The sequence below is a fragment of the Solanum dulcamara genome, chromosome 1 (assembly GCF_947179165.1).
Source record: "Solanum dulcamara chromosome 1, daSolDulc1.2, whole genome shotgun sequence".
NCBI classification, from domain to species: Eukaryota; Viridiplantae; Streptophyta; class Magnoliopsida; order Solanales; family Solanaceae; genus Solanum; species Solanum dulcamara.
Window position 1 is genome coordinate 9,721,954 of NC_077237.1, and position 20,754 is coordinate 9,742,707.

The following is a 20,754-nucleotide window of genomic DNA, read 5'->3' on the forward strand; positions in this document are numbered from 1 at the left end:
GGTTCTCATTTCATCCTTGAGCACTATGGTGGAAAACGTAGTAGACACTACTATATGTATAATGGATATAAAAGTATATGACTTAGACACTAATTTTATAATATGATTGTAAAGAAAGCAATTTAATTAACCTCATATATTCCCTTTGTTTCGTAACTTTGAAGAGTAGAGAATTATTGGCTTTCCTTTTGATTGAAGCAAAATATAAACACATGAAACATTTCTCTTTCTTTGTCTTTTTTGTTTTATATACTTTTTATTTTCCTTAATGACAAGTTAATTTTTTAAAGTAATTGAAACAGATAGATTACTGCCATATATATATATATATAATTTAAATCTCCTAAATACAAAATTAGAGGTTGACTTAGTGGTTTAGCATGTTCAAAATTCACCTTGAGGTTTTAAATGCAAATCCTAAATACTATATTGTTATTTTTCAAACCTTTTTAGAGAAAATTCTGCATTCGCCACTTCTATCACTCATGAGTATTTAAAAATCTAGTAAGTAATTACAAACTACCCTTGGATAATATTCTTACTTGTTACTGCTATGAGAACAATACGTTTTGATGGATTTTTAGTACAAAGGTTGTAGTATCCAATTTTGAAATATCAATTCTGAATTCTGATATTGATCTTTTAAGTTCTTTAGAAGTGTAATTGGAAACTATCCCAAATAAAATAAAGATTTACATATTTGGGAATTACACTTTAATTCATGGTCAACAGAGAGAAAATGAATATAAAACTCAATTATAACACCTGTATTCATGGCCAACAGATAGAATATCAGAGAAAATTTCAACTGTTCGCATGTATGTGTCGTGAATTGTAGCACTTAAAAATGACGAAAGGCATAGTCGATGAACAACATGTAAATATCTTTATACTACCTCTTGTTAGTTTTGAGAAATGAACAAGGCTAGATTAGTCGAAATATGATTATCGTTTCAAAAATTTAAGATGTGTCCTGCTTTTTCAGGATAAGAAGGGGTGGATGAGTCAATGACTAATTTTTTTTTTTAATGTGCAGGCTACTATCAATATCATGCTATAGTAATTTATCCTATAGCCCTCGATCCAATATTGCTAGTGTACTAAACTACTAATTGCCCTAGCTAGTCCCTAGATAGATGCAAAAAGAGTATGTACTATAATAGGATAAAACAAAAATCACCTTTTGCCACAAGTTAGTATTACTCCATATGTTATTGACAAGACATTTGTGCATGCCTATTCAGCTCCCATTTCATAATTCATATTAGCTTGGTGATTATATAATTTGATTGAATTAATTAAATCTACTCCATTTGATTGTATCTTTTCCTTTTTTGTATAGCCGTATCCGTAAAAAAGACAACAATTTGTTTTAATTTGATACCAAAGAACAAGCCAAAAATAAAGAGTGTGTGTGGGTGGTGGGGTGGGGTGGTGCCGTGGTGGTGGTTACAACAGAGGTGGATGCATAATAAAAAAAAAAATAGGATAGTAATCACCCTAAATACTTGGATCAACTAGTTTATAAAACCTATACGTACAATATGGATATGTTGTGTATATTTTATACAAATAAATATATATGTACTACACATATAATATACATTCAATCCTTTAAGAAAAAACTTGACTGGAAACTGAAGATTTGATGGTAAGGACACTTAAGCAGTCAGACCCCAGGTTAAAGAATACAGAAAACGAGCCAACGGTTCAAGTTATTTATACATAACATAACATATATGTTGTCTATATTTCAGACAATGATAAATTTTCCTTCAGGGGTTTGCTTGATTTGAAGACCAAGAAAGAATGAGAACTCTCCCATAATGCTCATTTTAAATTCTCCTTTCATAAGATTTGCAAAATTCTCACACAAAGAGGTGTTAGAGCTTTCAAAAATATTATCATCAACGTATATTTGAACAATGAAAAGATTTGAATCAAGTTTTTGAGTAAAGAGAGTGGTATCAAATTTTCCTCATTGAAAATTATTTAAGTAGGAAAGTACTTAGCCGTTCATACCATGCTTTAGGGCTTGTTTCAAACCATAAAAACTATTCCTCGTTCATATATATATATATAACACTTGAATTCATGGCCAACAGAGAGAAAATGAGAGAAAACTCAATTGTTTGTGTGTATGCGTCGTTATTTGTAGCACCTAACAAGGATGAAAGGCATAGTTGATGGACAACATGTGAATATCTTTGTACTACTTCTTGTTAATCTCAAGAAATAGAAAAGGCTAAATTAATCAAAAGATGATTATCGATTCAATAATATAAGATAATGACTATATTTTTTTTTTCTATGTGCAAGCCACTATCAATATCATGCTATACTAATTTATCCTATAGACTTCGATCCAATATTGCTTTAGGGCACTAAACTACTAATTGCCCTAGCTAGTCCCTAGATTGATGCAGAAAAATATGTATTATATAAGGATAAAACAAAAATTACCTTTTGCGACAGGTTACTATTACTCCATAATAGTCCATATGTTAATGATAAGACATTTGTGCATGCCTATTCAGCTCCCATTTCATAATTCATATGGAGTGCTTTATACTAATAATTCATATACTTTATACTAATAAATATATATTTACTACACATATAATATACATTCTTTTGCAAGCCTATAATAGAGATGAATTACTACGTTCAATCCTTTCAGATAGGACTTAGCTGGGAACTGAAGATTTGATGGGAATGACAATCAAGCAGTCAAACCCCAGGTTAAAAAATAAAGAAAACGAGCCAATATTTCAAGTTATATATACACAATATAACGTATATGTTGTTTATATTTTGGACAATGTAAACTAGTTAGCCGAACGGTATAATATAATCGGGAAATGTATATCGAACTATGTTAAAATGCTTGTTAGAATTGCTTCATCTAAGGAAAACTAATTGACTTCAAAAAAATTGAGTACAAATTTATAAACTAATTTGAAGGAGCAAAGAACTTGAGAAGAAATAAAAGCAAAGAAAGAACCCATAATTAGAAATCGAATTAGAACAAGTGATGGAGTGTGATGCATTTCTGCTTTGTAATTTGTAAATTGATAAAAAATTTCCTCGTGGAATATGAAGAAAAAACAATAAAATTTAGCGCTAAAAATTGACTTTTAAAGTTTTTAAAATTTAATAACAAGTTGATTTTTGTATTTTTGGTGTTAAAATAAGAGTTGATTTTTGTATTTTTGGTGTTAAATTCTTCTATATAAATTTAATAATTACTTTGTTAATTTCTTCCAAATATATAGTAAATAAAAGATATCATATTTATCACAGTTAGAGGTGTTCACGAGTCGGTTTGGCTCGGTTATTGGTCAAAACTAAAACCAAATCAATTTAATCTGTTTCAAAATTATTAAAATCAAACCAAATCAAATAAAATATACATTCATCGGTTTGGTTGTTATAGGTTTCGATTTGGTTTGGTTTGGTTGTTCGGTTATTAACTATACACAGAAATAAAATAAAAGATTCATTCAAAAGAGAAAAAAAAGACAATAATTCATTCAAAAAAATAAATTGTCTTCGTTGCATTTTGGATCTTATAATTCTTATACCCAAAACTTTAATTATGTTTAACTTTCTGCTTATATTGTTAGCTAATCCAATGTACTAAACAACATAAACTTACTGAATAATGCATAAGCTAATGATATAGTTGTACTAATAAAAGACGTATCTTATCTTACTATTTTAAATTAGTGTACTGTATTTTTTTCCATAAAAAAGTGTTCACAAAAAATAATATATATATATATATATTCTTCCATTTTTTTGAACAAAACCAAAACCAAATTAACCAAATATTATCGGTTTATAAAAATGTAAAACCAAATCAAACCAAACCAAATAAAAAATTAATTTATTTGATTTGTTTGATTTGATTTTTCGATTTGAATCAGTTTTTATCCAAACCTTGAACACCCCTAATCATCGTTATGAAAAAATAGTTTATTTTAGATTATAGTGAGAAGTGAGACACACGTTTAAATGCTTAAAATATAATTTTTAGAAAGTGGATTATTTTCCTCTTAGAATAATTTACCCCAATAGCAGAAACACAGTTGACTTTAAATCATTATTCTTCTCAATTTTAGTTGAAATAGATTATTTGTCATTAAGGGAGAGGCAATTTTTCTCCTTAACACTGGCTAAAATTATCAGTGGACTTGTCTGTTCTTGCTTTAATAATTGATATAGTGCAATTATATTTCTTCTTTTTTGGTGATTTGTCTACTCACATAACATTAATATAAGAGTAAATTCTTGTCCAGTTAATACCTTAATTTTCCCATTAGTCTTGTCAGGGGAGGGGAGGAGCTAGTATTCCGCATGTGAATTCTGTCGAATTAGTAGAGATTTTGTTCAAATAATATATTTGTAGATTATTTTTTTTTATTCGATATATAAATAAAAAATATAATTCTAGACGCATTTGTATACATCTTGAGAGGTAGAAGGGGGGAGGGGGATGAGGAGTGTTGGAGGCCGGTGGAGAGCACACAATGATCAATTCTTTCCATTGCATCCTATGATGAATTATAACATTTCTTTATTTCCATCTAGGAATATTTTAAAAGATAAACCCCTGCTACTTGTTAACATATATTCTCTTGATTTCCATTTGTATAGTGTTCCAAATAAATAAATTAACACAATTTATTTCTGACAGGAAGAAGAGGTTAATTTAGAAAAGGAATTTTAATTTATATACAGTTGATGATACAATTTGCAAAAGTTTTGCAGCCAAACCAACGAACCCCTTAAAAATCTACATAGGCATTGGCCTTTTGGCTTTTGCTATCTACCTAAATTTTCCTCAAAATAAATTTAAAGATAAAAGAAACGGGAATTTTAGCAACTCACTTAATTGACTATATCTGAACTTTCACCTTATTAGCAAAGGTTTGATTCCTACCTATAATCAATTGAATGATTACAAGAAAGCTACTAATTGAGTGTATGTTACATATCAATCAGCTACTAGTTGAGTGTATGTTACATATCAATCAATTGAACTCTAGATACTAAACTAATTGTTTTCAACCTAATTAATGCTAGATATCACACCTTCACGTTGGAGAGGTTCAATCCGTATACTAATTTCTTGTACTGCTACTGCTGATGAAGTACTATTTCTAGCTACTTGAGGGTTTGAAATTGTAGTTGTAGTTGAAATAGAACTACCACCATTGACAATTTTTTGACAAGTTTCAATGAGGCAGTGTCTACAAGTAGGGCAAGAAGAGTGTGAATTGAGCCATTTATCGATACACTTGACGTGAAACCCATGGTTGCACTTGGGCAAAACCCTAACTTTCTCTCCAGCTACGAATTCTGATAAGCAAATGATACATTCAGAGTCGAGGCCTGGATGTTTCAACTCAGTAGTATATGTTATAATTGGGAACATCTTGAGGGCTTTTTTCTTGATCCCATTATTTTTCAGCTTCGTTGCTGAAAGGTTTGTAGGGATTGAGGATGAGTCTGATGCTGATACCAAGCTAGTGCATCTTAGCGCACATCTTATGATTGAATTCAAGCCAAGTGAACAAATTAAAGCACATAATAGTACTGATAGTACCATCACAACATGTGCATCAAATGTATTGGCGGTGTCCCCTTGTGATAGATCTGTTGGTGCCAGGGTGGTATCAGGGTGGTATTGTGGGGTGGCTGCTAGAAGTAGTCTTCTTGAATAGTGGAAATTCTCCATGAATTCTTGAGTTAATAAAGTGGAAGTTATAGTTGCCATGTTTGTTTGTTTTTGTTGTTATTGAGAGTGTTTGTGTGTGTTTTTTCTTTCAAGTGTTGCTTTGTTTGTTGGGATTGAATGAATGTTGTAATTGGCAGTTGCTTAGGACAAATTTATAGGGCAAGAAGATGTACTTTATGGGTCAATAATGACAGAATAATTATTATAATTGCTAAGTTTATTTTCCTTAATTAAACAATACTTCAAAGACTTTTCAACCTATGTTTTTAATCAACTAGCTTTATTTCTAACCACTACAAATACCCACAAGTGGTATTTTTAAAAGAAGCGGTGGAGCCCTATACTCTGTTAGTATCTTATTCTTCAATTCTCAGTGCTATTTGGTATTTCACTTGCTTTGTATATTTTGCTATTATGTTGTTATTAGTTTATTTTCAATCAAACTTTGATTACATGTTTTTGAGTCAATTAAAATCTATCGAAAACTACTTTTCTATCCTTAAAAAATATAAATAAGTCGTACATACTACCTGCCTTAGACATCACTCATAAAATTACATTGGTGGTATGTTATTGTTGTGTTGGTGGTGGAGCCCCTGCAACGTTTTAGGAGTGTTAAATTTCCCATTTTGACAAATAGATGTTTGACAAGGATCAAAAGCTAGCAAATGTGAACATTTAATTGGAAACTAAATAGTAGTATTACTCCTCTTGTTTCATTATGTTATAAAATTTCTATTTCAACAGCTAAATTGACACTAATATTATTGTTATTCTTTTTCTTATTAATATTATTTACAAATTTTGTGATAATTTTGAAACTTGCTAAAAAAAATTGTTTTTACAATGGTGCTGATTGAGTTTTTAAACATCAGAAATCTTTCTTCAAAACTATGAAGATCACATTCCAATGCAAATTTGAGTTAAGTTGGCCCAATGAGGTTACTTGGGTTGTACCTGATCATCTTTATTAGGGAGTGATTTATTTACGTAGAACTTTCCAACGCGAATTCAAATTACGTTTGGACAGTGAGGATGCTACAGATGGGAACGTACTACAGTAGTACATAGCATGAGAAAGTCGAATGATAAAACCAATATTTAATATCAATAATTTTTGCCTTGCCAATTTGGATACTCCACTAAGATATTTTGTGTATGCTAATGGGCTATCTACTCAAGATGGGCCAGGCCACATTTAGCGTCGAATAGTCAGCCACGTGGATATTTACATTATAGTGTAATTTATATATAAATTTCATAGTGTTAAGAATTAATAATATTATTTTTTTACTAATTTTTAAATTGTAAATTTTTTTTAAAATTTATGAATATCAGATACATCAACAGACATCCGAATACATAGGAAATGATGTATTAGAGAGGAGATAGTGATGTATCAGGGAGGGGATAGGACATCCGAATGGGGATGCATCCGAGAGGAGAGGGATGTATCCGAAAGGGGAATAGGAATGTATCAGTAAGAGGAGAGTGATGCATTCGAGAGAAAATTTTTGAATTTCTTTAAATGATAGGAAATTTTATAGATTATAATAAAATAAAATGTTTATTTATGTAATTTTTCCTAAGTTATAATGAGGGGGCCATATCTCTAAAACAAATGCTCTTTTGGGCCCATACATAGAGCCCAAGAAGAGAGCAGGAAGCTTCCTATTCTCCTTATGACATGGAAATTGCAAAAAAAATTCATCTTAGTAGTATTTTATTTAGCCACACAAGCTACATATTTGATTGATCTATCAAAATAATGATATTTGCTAGTTAAATACAAAATATACATTTAAGGTATATCTATTTAACAATATACCACAATAACAACCCAGTGAAATCCCACAACGTGAGGATCTATTTAACAATATATAAAAAATATATATTTATTGGCTGTTATTTTAGTAGACGGTCATACAATATAATTTTCTCTTTTAATTTTTTATTTTTCCAAATCGTAGTATTTTATTCTTAATAGCTTTTTGATAAACTATATATCAATAGAGGGGATTGGGGGTACTATATAATGTGTGTTGAAGTGTACTCTCTAATGGATATTAATATTGCACCTTTTTTTAATTTCAAAAAGCCGACTTTATAGAAAGGCTTAATTAGATAACAATCAACTCATTATTAATAGTATATAAAGGAGGATATAAAGTTTTACTTTAGGAATATATAAAAACTTACTTCTATTCTTTATGTTTGGAATGTCCATAGCCTAATAACTTTAAGCTATGAAGTATGAACCATCATAATCGAAGATTGCAGTGGTGTGATAAATGATTAGAGATCTCGAGTTAAAGTTTTGAAAATAAAATTGTTTTGACAAGAAATTATTTTTTAAAGTGAAATTTTTTGTTGTGAATGAAATTTCAAACTCAAGTAGATATCAAATATTAAATGGTAAACAAAAGACTACTCTTAATTAGTGACGGAGCCACCTTGTGGTTAGGGGTTCATTCGAATCTCATTCAGCAGAAAATTATACTATTTATATATGATTAAAATAATTTTTTATGTATACATGTAAATGTCGAACCCCCATCGACTAATTCGTGTGTTTAATTCTTCAAATTTTAAATTTCTTAATCAAAATTTTAACTCTGTCACTATTCGTAATATATATATATAACATTACTAAACTTGGTTGGAAATACCTCTTTATGTATTTCCAACCAAGTTTAGTAATGTTAAGCTGTTCTATTTCCATCTGTACGTTTTATATAATATATAAAATAATTAGTAAGAGACAAAAAGTGGTACCTAAGTGTGGTGAAAAAGGTATTATATAATATTATTTCCTGTAAATTTGTAGTGACTTGTAAACAATATAATGGTTACTTTGTTACGTGTCCTTTAATTCCCCCCCCCCCCCCCTTTTTAGAACTTTTAGGTGATTTTCAAATCAATTATAGATTCCTAGTACATGATCATATCTTTTAGTTAGGCTCCCTAGTCAAATCACTAGTGCATGTTGTCTGAGAAATTATTTGATCAAAGATTTGTTCTATACAATCAAATATTTGTTTGTTTAATGAGTAATTAAATTCATGGATTATCCCCACATCGTAACTATATCAGGATTATAAAGAATCAAATTGAATGGTATAAACTTAGTTATTCCCTATATTTCAATTTGCTTATCTGATTTTTGATTTGATACGAATTTCAAAAAAATAAAATAAAAATTTAAATTTTACAATTTTAAATAAAAAATATGCAGAATGTATTAAAAAGGAAAGAATCGTTCTTTCTTTAATGAAATAAAAAGAAAAGTAAGACAAATAAAAAAATACAAGGAGTACCTCTTTTTGGTTCTTTTATAAAACTCCTCCCGTTTCATTTTATGTATCTTAATTTAATTACAATATAAAGTTTCAAATATAAATAAAGTTTTTAAATTTTATAATCTTAATATTCACAACATATTCTTTGAATCAGAACTATATACTTACCAAATGTTATATATATATATATATATATATATATATATATATATATAAATAAACTAACTTAACAAATTAACAAGAAAGAGAGATAGTAAGAGGAAGAGAGAGAGTTGAGTATCTATATTTTCATTTACACAAGATACACAGCTATTTATAGCCAAGTGTATCGGAAGATAAGGGAGAGAGTAAAAAAGGCAATTTGCCATTAGTAGGTCCCATTCTCTTAAATGGAGCATCCATTATAGGATTTTATAATACTCCCGCTTGGATGCCCATGTAAAATAAAAATTTTAGTGAAAGAACAAATATACATAGTTATCCTGAACACTTATAGATGTTATGCCTCGTTAAAAACCTTACTAGGAAAAATTCAGTAGAAAAAAGTCTAGTGAAGGAAAAAGAGTACACAGATCTGGTAATACGTCTTGAGTTCTACCTCACTAAAAACCTTACCTGGAAAATTCAGTGGGACAAAACCTTAGTTAAGGAGAAAAAAGTACAGTGCGTATTTTACTCCCCCTGATGAAAACTTCATTTGATATTTTGGACACGACGCATTCCAATCTTATATTGTAACTTCTCAAAAGTTGATGTTGGTAATGCTTTGTGAATAAATCTGCAAGATTATCATTTGAACAAACTTGTTGTACATCAATATCACCATTCTTCTGGAGATCATGTGTGAAGAATAATTTTGGTGAAATATGTTTCGTTCTATCTCCTTTTATGAAGCCACCTTTCAATTGAGTTATGTACGCAGCATTGTTTTCGAATATAACTGTGGGTATTTTGAAATCATTTTTCAGGCCGTCTTTGATGAATTGTATCATCGATCTCAACCACACACATTCTCTACTTGTTTCATTAATTGTTATTATTTGAGCATGATTTGAAGAAGTAGCAACAATAGACTGCTTTGTAGATCGCCATGATATAGCAGTTACCCTATTTGAGATCGAGCTTTATGTGGATCTGATAAATAACCTGCATTTGCATTACCAATAAAGTCTGCACAACCTTTGTTAGTATAAAACAAACCCATATCAATGATACCCTTTAGGTATCGCAAAATATACTTGATACCGTTCCATTGTCTTCGCATTGGGGATGAACTATACCTTGCCAACAAATTAATAGAAAATGTTATATCAGGCCTGGTTGCATTAGCAAGAGACATAAGCTCACCAATAGCACTGCGATATGGTACTTCAGGACCAAGAAGTTCTTCATTCTCTTCTGTAGGTCGAAATCGGATCTTTATCCACTTCTAGTGATCGAACAACCATTGTAGTACTTAATAGATATGTTTTATCTATGTAAAATCATTTTAAGATTTTTTCAGTGTGGGCAGATTGGTGGACAAAGACCCCATTTGCTAAATGTTCAATTTGCCGACCCAAACAAAGTTTTATCTTTCCAAGGTCTTTCATCTCAAATTCTTTCTTTAGATATTCAATCGTCTTTTGAACCTCTTCAGGGGTTCTAATGAGATTTATGTCATCAACATAAATGGCGAGTATAACAAACTCTGATTCCGTTTTCTTAATAAAAATACATGGACAAATGACATCATTTATATAACCTTCATTTATCAAGTACTCACTAAGGAGATTATACCACATACACCCTGATTGTTTCAGACCATATAATGATCTTTGTAATTTGATTGAGTACATTTTCCAAGACTTAGTACATGCTTCAGGCAATTTTAATCCTTTCGGAATTTTTATGTAAATTTAAGTATCAAGTGAACCATAAAGGTAAGCTGTAGCTACATCCATTAGATGTATTTCAAGATTATTCTGTACAGCTAAACTAATGAGATATAAAAAAATTATTCCATTCATAACAGGTGAATATGTTTTTTCAAAGTTGACTCTAAGTCTTTGAGAGAATCCTTGTGTAACAAGGCGTAACTTGTATCTTACAATTTCATTTCTCTTATTTCATTTTCGCACAAAAACTCATTTATAGCCAACTGATTTTACACTTTCAGGAGTTTGGTCTACAAGTATAAAAACCTCACATTTAGCAAGTGAGTGTAATTCTGATTGAATTTCTTTTTGCCATTCTGGACAATCGTATCTACGTCGACATTCTTCGACGGATTTAGGCTCAAAACTTTCACTATCTTTCATGAGGTTAAGTGCAACATTATATATAAAAACATTATTTATTGTAATTTTTGATCGATCTAAATATATCTCATCACCGGCAAAACTTATTGAAAGTTCTTCATTCACTTGAGTCTCGAGTTCACTAATTTCTTTAGGAATATCAAGATTACTCAAATCTTGACCTTCTTCAGGAGGTTCTTTCGTAGTATCATCTTTATTATTTCTCACGCTTCTCTTTTTAGGATTTTTATCCTTTGAACCCAATGGTCTACCACGCATCAGGCGTGTTTCAAATTCAGAAGTTATGAACTAGTAGATGATCTTTTTGGGACATCAATCCAGATAGGCACATTCACTGCAGGGATATGTGACTTAGTTATCCGTTTCAAATCAGTAAATGCATCTAGCGTTTGATTTGCTATTTTTTGGAAGTAGATGATCTTCTGGACCTCCTGCTCACATGTGCGGGTACATGGATCAAAATGAGATAGTGATGAAACTTTCCACGCAATTTCTCTTTCACTTTTGGGTTTCGTTTTCTCTCACCCTAATTGCGGGAAAGTTATTTCATCAAACCGACAATTTGTAAATCAAGCAGTAAATAAATCTCTTGTCAATGGTAAGGGTAGCGAATTATGAAGGGTGAATCAAACCCAACATATATGCCCAGCATTCGTTGAGGGCCCATCTTTGTACGTTGTGGTGGTGCTAAAGGCACGTATACCGTAGAACTAAAAATTCGTAGATGAGTTATATTTGGCTCATGACTAAATACTAATTGTGACAGTGAGTATATATTATAATTTATCAGTCTGAGACGTACAACTGCTATATGTAAGATAGCATGACCCCAAATAGTAATCGAGAATTTTGTTTTCATAAGTAGAGGTCTTGTTATCAACTATAGGTGCTTAATAAATGACTCTGCAAGGCCATTTTGAGTATAAACATGAGCAACATGATGTTCAATTTTTATCCCAATTGATAAGCAATAATCATCAAAAGTTTGGGATGTAAATTCTCCAGCATTATCAAGATGAATAGTTTTAATTGGATAATTTGGGAATTGCGTCCTTAATATTATTATTTGTGCTAATAACTTCGCAAATGCTAGGTTGCATAATGATAAGAGGCACACATGAGACCATCTTGATGATGCATCTATTAGGATCATAAAATATCTAAACAATCCACTAGGTGGATGAATAGGTCAACATATATTCTCATGTATACACTCTAAAAAGCCAGAAAATTCGATGCCAACCTTCAGGGTTGATGGTATGACAATTAATTTGCCTTGATAATAAGCAATACATAAAAATTGATCATTCGTAAGAATCTTCAAGCTCTTTAATGGATGTCCAATTGAATTTTCAAGAATTCGTCTCATCATTATTGATCCAAGATAACCTATTCGATCATGTCATAACACAAATGTATTTAGATCAGTAAACTTCTGGTTTACGATCAAATATGCTTCAATTGCACTAATTTCTGCATAATATAGGTCAGATGACAAAATTGATAATTTTTTCAAAATATATTTCTGGCCTGAGACCATTGGTTATACCTAGGTATTCAATGCGGATATCTTTAAAACTTAACAAGTTTCTTGGGGATTTAGAAGAGAACAGTGCATCTTCTAAAACAATCTTTGTCCCTTTAGGCAGAAATATAGTAGCTCTTCCGGAGTCTGCAATCATTTTTGAATTACCAAAAATTATAGTAACATTTGCTTTTCTTCTAAGCAAGTAGGAAAAATATTTCTCGTCTTTAAAAATGGCATGAGTCGTTCCACTATCAATAACACAAATATCCTCGTGATTGATTATTGATCCAAATAAAATTTGAGGCATATCCATATTTTTTCTTTTGTTACCTTTTTAAAATAGCTCAAAGTGATGGAGTCTCGTGCTGATAACGTGTTATAAAATAAATAACTTAGCAAATTAACAAGAAAGAGAGATAGTGAGAGGAAGAGAGAGAGTTGAGAGAATTAAGTATCTATATTTTCATTTATACAAGATACATGACTATTTATAGCCAAGTGTATCAGATGACAAGGGAGAGAGCAAAAAGGCAGTTTGCCATTAGTAGGTCCCATTGTCTTAAATGGAGCATCCACTATAAGATTTTATAATATATATATATATATATATACTAATTTAGGAGCTAATTATTTAGATACACTCTTGTTTGTAATATTACGAATCTTATCAGATTTTGGTGCATCCAGATACGTCGGTATAGATGTATCTCAGGATACATGAGGTCAAAATTAGGTGTAATTGGTTCTAGATACACTGTATCCAAGTGGAATCGCATGTATCTGTGATACATAGACAAATCTCGCTCGCCTCCCTCCCATCTCGCTCGTCACTCTCCTAGGTATCTGGTATTCCAAATACATATGAATCACACCAGATACACATATATATATATATCTAGTATATACCTAGTGTGATTCGCATGTCTCTGTGATACATGACTATCTCGCTCGCCTCCCTCCCATCTCGTTCACCTTCCTCCCATTTCGCTCGCTTCTCTCCCTATTTTAGTGTATCTGGTAGAAAAAATACATATATCTAGATGTATTTTTTTCAATATATAGTTCAAACTCTTAATTAGTGATAAGATACGTAATTATTTAAAAATATAAATAAAATTAATATATATGGTATGAATGTATTTCTAATAAGTAGTTTCTCCTTTAAAATAAACTTTGGGCCTGGGCCACTTTTATTAATTAGAACTAATATATATATATTACAAATGTTAAACCAAAATCTCATTCATATTTGATGTGTCTAAAGACTCTAATCCACAAAAGAATTAATCAGCCTTTGGTAAACTAGCACAAAACAAAATGATGAAATAAAGGATACTTTGTAACTATTTGGTTCCACTTAAAATTTCTTGTGGTCCAATAACACTTACTGTACTATATTTATTGGTACATCAAATATAATATCTCATATTTTATCAAAAACAAATGAAACAAAGGACAAAATTAAAGAGCTAATTTTGTACTAATTAATTAGAGTAAAGTACATCTTTGTAAGTCTCTACATTGTATTGCTGTTTATAGGTGTGTAGCCGTTATACTTTGATTATCTTATTTATTTGTAATAGTTAATGCCTCTTTCTTATGTACTATTCTATCATGACTTTCTCACTTTTGCTATTCCTTATTTTCATCTTGTTTTCAATATGCTTGTCCCTATCTGACCTTTTATTTTATTTTTCTTTCTTGAGCCGAGGGTCTTTCGGAAACAACCGCCCTACCTTTCAAGGTGGGGGTTAGGTGTGTGTACACTCTACTTTCCCATACCCCACATGGTGGGATTATACTGGGTTGGTTGTTGTTGTTCTACATCTTTGTAAGTCAGGAAGCACTTTATACTGATCCATGTACTAGGTGTTACTCCTCCGTCCCAAATTATGTGAAACAATTAGAATTTCAAAAGTTAATTAAGTTCCTTTGAATTGAAATTTTCTTATATCAATTTTAAATATTTTAATTTGTTAATTATTGTGATTTATAATACTTTTTATATAATTTTTAAATATATAAATTTTATTTCAAAAAAAAATAATTAAAGCCTCTATGTTGGAATTCACAGTCAAAATTTAAAAAATTAATCTCAAAATTCTAATTATGGAATATAAATTGAGACAAAATAAGTATAATAAGAAAAGTAATAGTTATGCCCCCCCCCCCCAACCCCTCCTTTTTTCCCCTTCTTTTTTGTACAGAACCTGTACCATAACTTAATGTCTCTCTATTGATTAGTAATTTCTTCGTCTAAATTTGTTTGACCTATTTAAACATTACGTAATTTTTTTTTTTAGATTTTATCATCTTAAAATAAATATATATCAAATATACTAAAATATCAATTAATTTTATAATATTAAACATTACGGGAATTGTACATTTTTGGCTTTTTCATGACATCCACTTGCTCTTTAATTTTTTCATAAATAAATCCTGTCGAAGATCCCATGAAAACCCCCCACCAAATCCTTGTATATGCTTTTTGCATTAACATTTAATTTTATATATTTCTAGCTAGTGCAAGTGTGATTCGTGATAAATTACTGGGATTTAATCAAATATTTTAAATGTTTCTAGCTTGTGTTAATGTGACTTTGATAGATACTTTTAAACTCTTTCTTTAGTGTGACTTCGATAGATACTTTTAAGACCATAAAACTAACTAAAGGAAATCTTAATACATTTTGTATATCTTGAGATTAAGACTATATAATTCAAAAAAAAAAAATTCCTGTAAATTTAGTGTTCAATTAAAATTAGACAAATAAATTAATAAAAAAATATCATGTGATTTTTTCCATCTGTCCTATTTTTGGTGGATAGAGTTATCTGGTATCTATTGCTTGTGGATGATGGTAGGTGTCCCATAAAATTAATCAAGATGCGCAAAAGTTGATCTGGACACTATGATCATCAAAAAATAATAAATTGAAAGAGGAAATATTTTTCACTGGTGTATATTTATATTTGTTCACCAAATCAATTATCCTTTTTTTAAAATTGAAAAATGATCCGTGTCCAAAAGCTTATGTCAAAAAAAGGTCTAAACAGATCAAAAAGACTATACTACCCTTGAGTTACATAAGACGGGATTAAGACAAATCAGCCGCTAAATCTTTTCCTCCAAAACTTAACAATTCCCACCATCTATTGATTAATTATTTATAACATAAATTAACGTGGTAATTAGTCTGATTACAACACAACAAATAATTTTGGGAATCAAGTTTAAGCTTTAATTATTGTTATGCTTTGTAACTAAAGCAAGATAATCTTCTTAGATACTTATTCAAATCTTTATTAATCAGAAGATCACTAATTAAAAAAATAGAAGGTAATTAGCAAAAGGCTTCAAAGGTGTAAAACTGACGAGGATTATGGGACCAAAATATACCATATTTAGAAATGGTAAATATTTTTTAAATATGGTATATCTAGGTAATAAATACAAAAATGTTTAAAAACAATAAATATTTTATAAAAGCAATTTAAAAAGGTAATTATTCCTTCTTTTTTTTTTACAATGATCTATCCATTTAGAACTATTATATACTTCATCCCTGAAATATTAATTATCAATTTTTTCTTTTACGACCTTTTAAAAAAATCATAAACAAAGGTATTTTAAACTAATCTAGCCTTAACTCTTTTCATTGTAATCGATATAAATATTGTTCACTTTAAAGCATAATTATTTTAAGGATAAAATTAAATATAATAATTAATTATTTATTAATTTTGTAAATTAATAAATAGTTCGAAATGTATATTTTAAGTAATATAAACAATTAATATGGAACACAAGAAATATAATATATATATATATATATATATATATATATATATATATATATATAGAGAGAGAGAGAGAGAGAGAGAGAGAGAGAGAGAGAGAGAGATAAAAAAAAAGTAGTCTGACCTTTTTGTTTAACCATATTAAATTTTGTGCTCATTAGTTAATTATGCAAGAAACTAAGCTTGGAATATCGTATTGCTAATTAGTTTTTTTTAAAAAGAATTCATTTATGTGGAGTACTTATAAAAACCACCCCGACGGTATCCTATCTAATTGTGGGATATACTGTATTTGGAAAGTATGTCAATATTATTATTTTAAACATGTCATAATATTTGTATCGTTATAAAAATATTTTATTAAAAAAATTCAGAAAATAGAATTTATTATTTTTACATATAAAAATCTGTCACTCTTTTAAAAAAAATTATAGAAAAAATAATATCGAATTGAAACAAAAAAATAATTATATTTCACTCGTTATAATTTCAGCCGAAACCCTATATATATTTGTTATTAGACTAGGTTGACCAAATGAAGAAGCTCTCTAATCAACTTGTTATTTGTTATTTGTTTGACTTTTGGGGGTCCAAAATTGCCACCATTTACAACATGTACACTTTTGCAAATTATATAGAAATAATTTGAGTTTGAATCCACCAATTAAAATTCCAAATATGAAGAAAACCTTATCCTTTCTAATCCCCTTTTTGTCTTAAAAATGATCATTTTAATATTATATTGGTTTATTGTTAATTGTTATCAAGCAACAAGGCCACTTCTGGGAAACCAAAGTTAGTGGATTTATGAAGAGAAAACGAACCCAACGAAAAGAAAAAAAGGCATTAATAATATATTACCGACTTTTAGTTTAAAAATAAAATTAATAATTTTCCTTTAAATTTACAATATTTTTTTTTTTATTTGTTAATAATTGGGGGTTAGGCCAACACGAGATCTCTTACAAGTCGAATAAGCGAAAAGAGAAGTTAAAGGAGAAAAATTATGTACTCCCTCCGTATTATTTATCTGATTTGACTTAATACATAGTTTAAAAAAATAAAGAAAATTCAAATTTTCTGATTTTATATTAAAATTATGTAGAATGTACTTTAATCTTGTGGTCTTAATATAATATGTGGAAAATTGAAATAAAAGAAATTGTCAAAAAAGAGAAAAAATATTATTTTTGAAACGGACTAAAAAGAAGTAATTAGAAAAAGCAAATTAAAATGAAAAAAAAAGTATTGTTTTTAAAGTCCGCGATTTCCTTAAAAATGGAGAGAAGCAAAATAGAGCTTTTTGGGCATGAGGCTGATAGAAGAGATAGAGAGAAAGCGATGAGATTTGTAACTAAAATAATTTTCAAACAGTTTTGTAGTTTTTGAATAAATAGAAAGATAATTAAAATAATAGGAATAAATTAAAAGTCATAAATTAGAAATTCTTATTTATAATTTTTGACTTATACATTATAAGTTATAAGTCCATTCTAAAAAGGCTTATAAATCATAAGTTATAGGTCTATCAAAGAGGATCTAAGAACTGAATAAGTGGAAGCAAATTATAACTTTATGGGTGTTAATTACCATTTCACTCTTTCATCTTTTACAAGAATTCATTGCTCTAACCAAATGAATAATTACAAAGTTATACTGGCATTGTCCATTAGTCTATAGCTAACTTAAGCTTTTAAATGTTTGTCATACATTTATACTATACCTACTAACTTAAGTTAGATATACCTAGTCCTATTATCAAATTAGGTCTTAGGACCTAATTCATCCTCAAAAGCTAGCTCAAAAGAAGAAGGATTGTCCAAGCCTTATAAGAAATCCTGAGATCTCATCCCAGTCTGAGATCAATCTTCATCACCTCCTCAAACCCAGACATTATCCGGACTGGAGCGTGCACAATCACAAATCGAGAATATATTCACAACTTCCACACTGTTCCGGGGCCTCATATAGGTCTTGATAGGCTTGACTCTAATATCATGTTACCTAATTTTAATTGCTAGATACCACACTTTCATGTTGGAGAGGTTCAATCCTTACTATGACTTCTTGAACTGGTAGTGATGATGAAGTATCACTAGGCACCTGAGGATTTACAATTGGAGTTGTACTAATAGAATTGTCTTTGACAATTTTTGGACAAGTCTCAATTAGGCAATGCCTACAAGTAGGGCAAGAGGAGTGGGAATTAAGCCATTTATCGATACACTTGACGTGGAAGCAATGGTTACACTTAGGTAGAATCTTAACTTTCTCTCCGATTTTAAATTTTGATAAGCAAATGACACAATCAGAGTCAAATCCTGGATGTTCCAACCTAGTATTGTAGGTTATAACGGGGAACGTATCGAGGGTTTTCTTCTTAATCCCCTTAGTTGCTAGCTTTGTTGTCGAAGGGTTTCTATGATTTAAGGATGAGTTGTTCAGCAATAGGCTAGAGCTCCTAAATGCACACTTTATGATAGAGTTCAAGAAAAGTGTACAAATCAAGCCACAAAAAATTACTGACAATATTATCAAAACTCTTGCATCAATCGGGACGTTGTTGACCACTAGTAGTACATATTTTGAGTCGTCGTCGTGGCTGTTTCCGGGGTTGGACGATGGAGCCATGATGGGCTCAAGGTGGTATTGTGGAGGGGAAGCTACAAGTAGTCTTCTTGAGTAGTGCATATTCTCCGTGAATATTTCTTGAATTAATTGGGTGGATATAGTTGCCATATAGAGCTTATAATTTGGTTGAGAGTGTGTGTTTGTGCGTTTCTTTTACCTAACAATGTTTGGTTTTGTTAGTGTTGAGTGAATTGATGTTCCCCTTGGAGCTAGTTGCTTATATAAGAGGAAAGGTGCAAGGGGCGTCCAAATATATCAGTGACCTAAAGCTAAATTCGAATGGAGATCTTAAATTTTGACTTTTTAAAATAAAGTTTATTATTGTCATTCCATTTAATTTTTCTTGAGATATGGAGACCGTTTGAATTGACTTATAAGCTGTTTTTCAGCTTTTTTGAGTGTTTGACTGATCAACTTAAAGTTATTTTGTGCTTAAAATAAGCCCCAATAAATAGTTGAGTTTATTTGGATGAACTTATTTTAAGCAGTTTATAAGTTGAAAACAGCTTATAATCAAAAAAAAAGAAGTTGGCCTGCACCTACTTTTTTTTTTAACTTATAAGCAGTTTTCAACTTATAAACTGCTTAAAAATAAGTCAATCCAAACAAGCTCATGGTATATTAAATTTGTCAAACTTGTAATAATTATTTCTAAAGCCGCCCCTAGAAAGGTGTGTGGATCAACTTTTGGAGTACACAACAAAGCGAAAGAATATCGTTGTTAACTAATCATAAATACGATTTCTCTAAACAATAGTATATACTTTAAAGTTTGAGTTTAAGTTATATTATACACCAAAACCTCAAGAAATTAAACAACCACAAACATTATTCACAAAAGATGTGCAAACACATGAAAGTATGGGGTCTAAGCCAAATCCCATCATTGTATTATTTGTTAATCAATATAAAGGGTAGGGATCTAAGTCAAACCCCATCACTCCGGAAGTAAATATTTTTGATGAATGGAATTAACTAAAAAAAAGAGTTATATTATGCATTTTCAATGTGAAGTACTTTTACACTATCAAGTCATAGGCCGAAAGAATATTATTTATAGCTATAAGTCTCCTTAATTAAAATGTGAGATCTACTCTTAAAAGTAAAACATGTTACTTAGCTTGCTACGTACAACGAGTAATTGAGCCATGACAGTGTAAAAATTGCTTAGGAAGGTATCTTTTGGTAAGTATATATTATCAGTCCGGCTCACATGAACTTTCGGTCTTTCTTAGTTCTAACCTTTTAGAATGTATTACTCCTTAATTATAGATTATATCTACTAGCACTATAAAATAAAGGATTTAGTGACAATTATTTAACAGTAATAATATAATTGTCGCTAAATTATATTTACCGTCAATAATAAATATGAATGTTTATAACCAACACTCTATATAAATATCGCTAAAAAGTTTAACGACTTTGGATGCAATGACTTTAGTTATA

General features: G+C 30.0%; 2 protein-coding genes across 2 annotated transcripts; both read right to left on the reverse strand.

Moving 5' to 3' along the window:
* Nucleotides 1-4,742: 4,742 nt before the first annotated feature.
* Nucleotides 4,743-5,921, reverse strand: LOC129886926 (RING-H2 finger protein ATL78-like). Its single transcript, XM_055961835.1, has one exon. The coding sequence runs from the start codon at nt 5,780-5,782 to the stop codon at nt 5,075-5,077; it is 708 nt and encodes a 235-aa protein (XP_055817810.1). The 5' UTR covers nt 5,783-5,921; the 3' UTR covers nt 4,743-5,074.
* Nucleotides 5,922-18,684: 12,763 nt separating this feature from the next.
* Nucleotides 18,685-19,413, reverse strand: LOC129886938 (E3 ubiquitin-protein ligase ATL76-like). The gene is made up of 2 exons (XM_055961846.1): nt 18,823-19,413; nt 18,685-18,777 (listed from the first exon to the last, which is right to left on the reverse strand). Exons 1-2 carry the CDS (start codon nt 19,411-19,413, stop codon nt 18,685-18,687), a joined length of 684 nt encoding a protein of 227 aa, XP_055817821.1.
* Nucleotides 19,414-20,754: the final 1,341 nt, after the last annotated feature.

Bases quoted from the DNA above. Each gene is read 5' to 3' on its own strand.
- LOC129886926 (XM_055961835.1), bottom strand. From the start codon at position 5,782: ATGGCAACTATAACTTCCACTTTATTAACTCAAGAATTCATGGAGAAT.
- LOC129886938 (XM_055961846.1), bottom strand. From the start codon at position 19,413: ATGGCAACTATATCCACCCAATTAATTCAAGAAATATTCACGGAGAAT. The intron at 18,778-18,822 runs GTCAAAGACAAT...GTAAATCCTCAG, and splicing joins TTGAGACTTGTCCAAAAATT to GTGCCTAGTGATACTTCATC.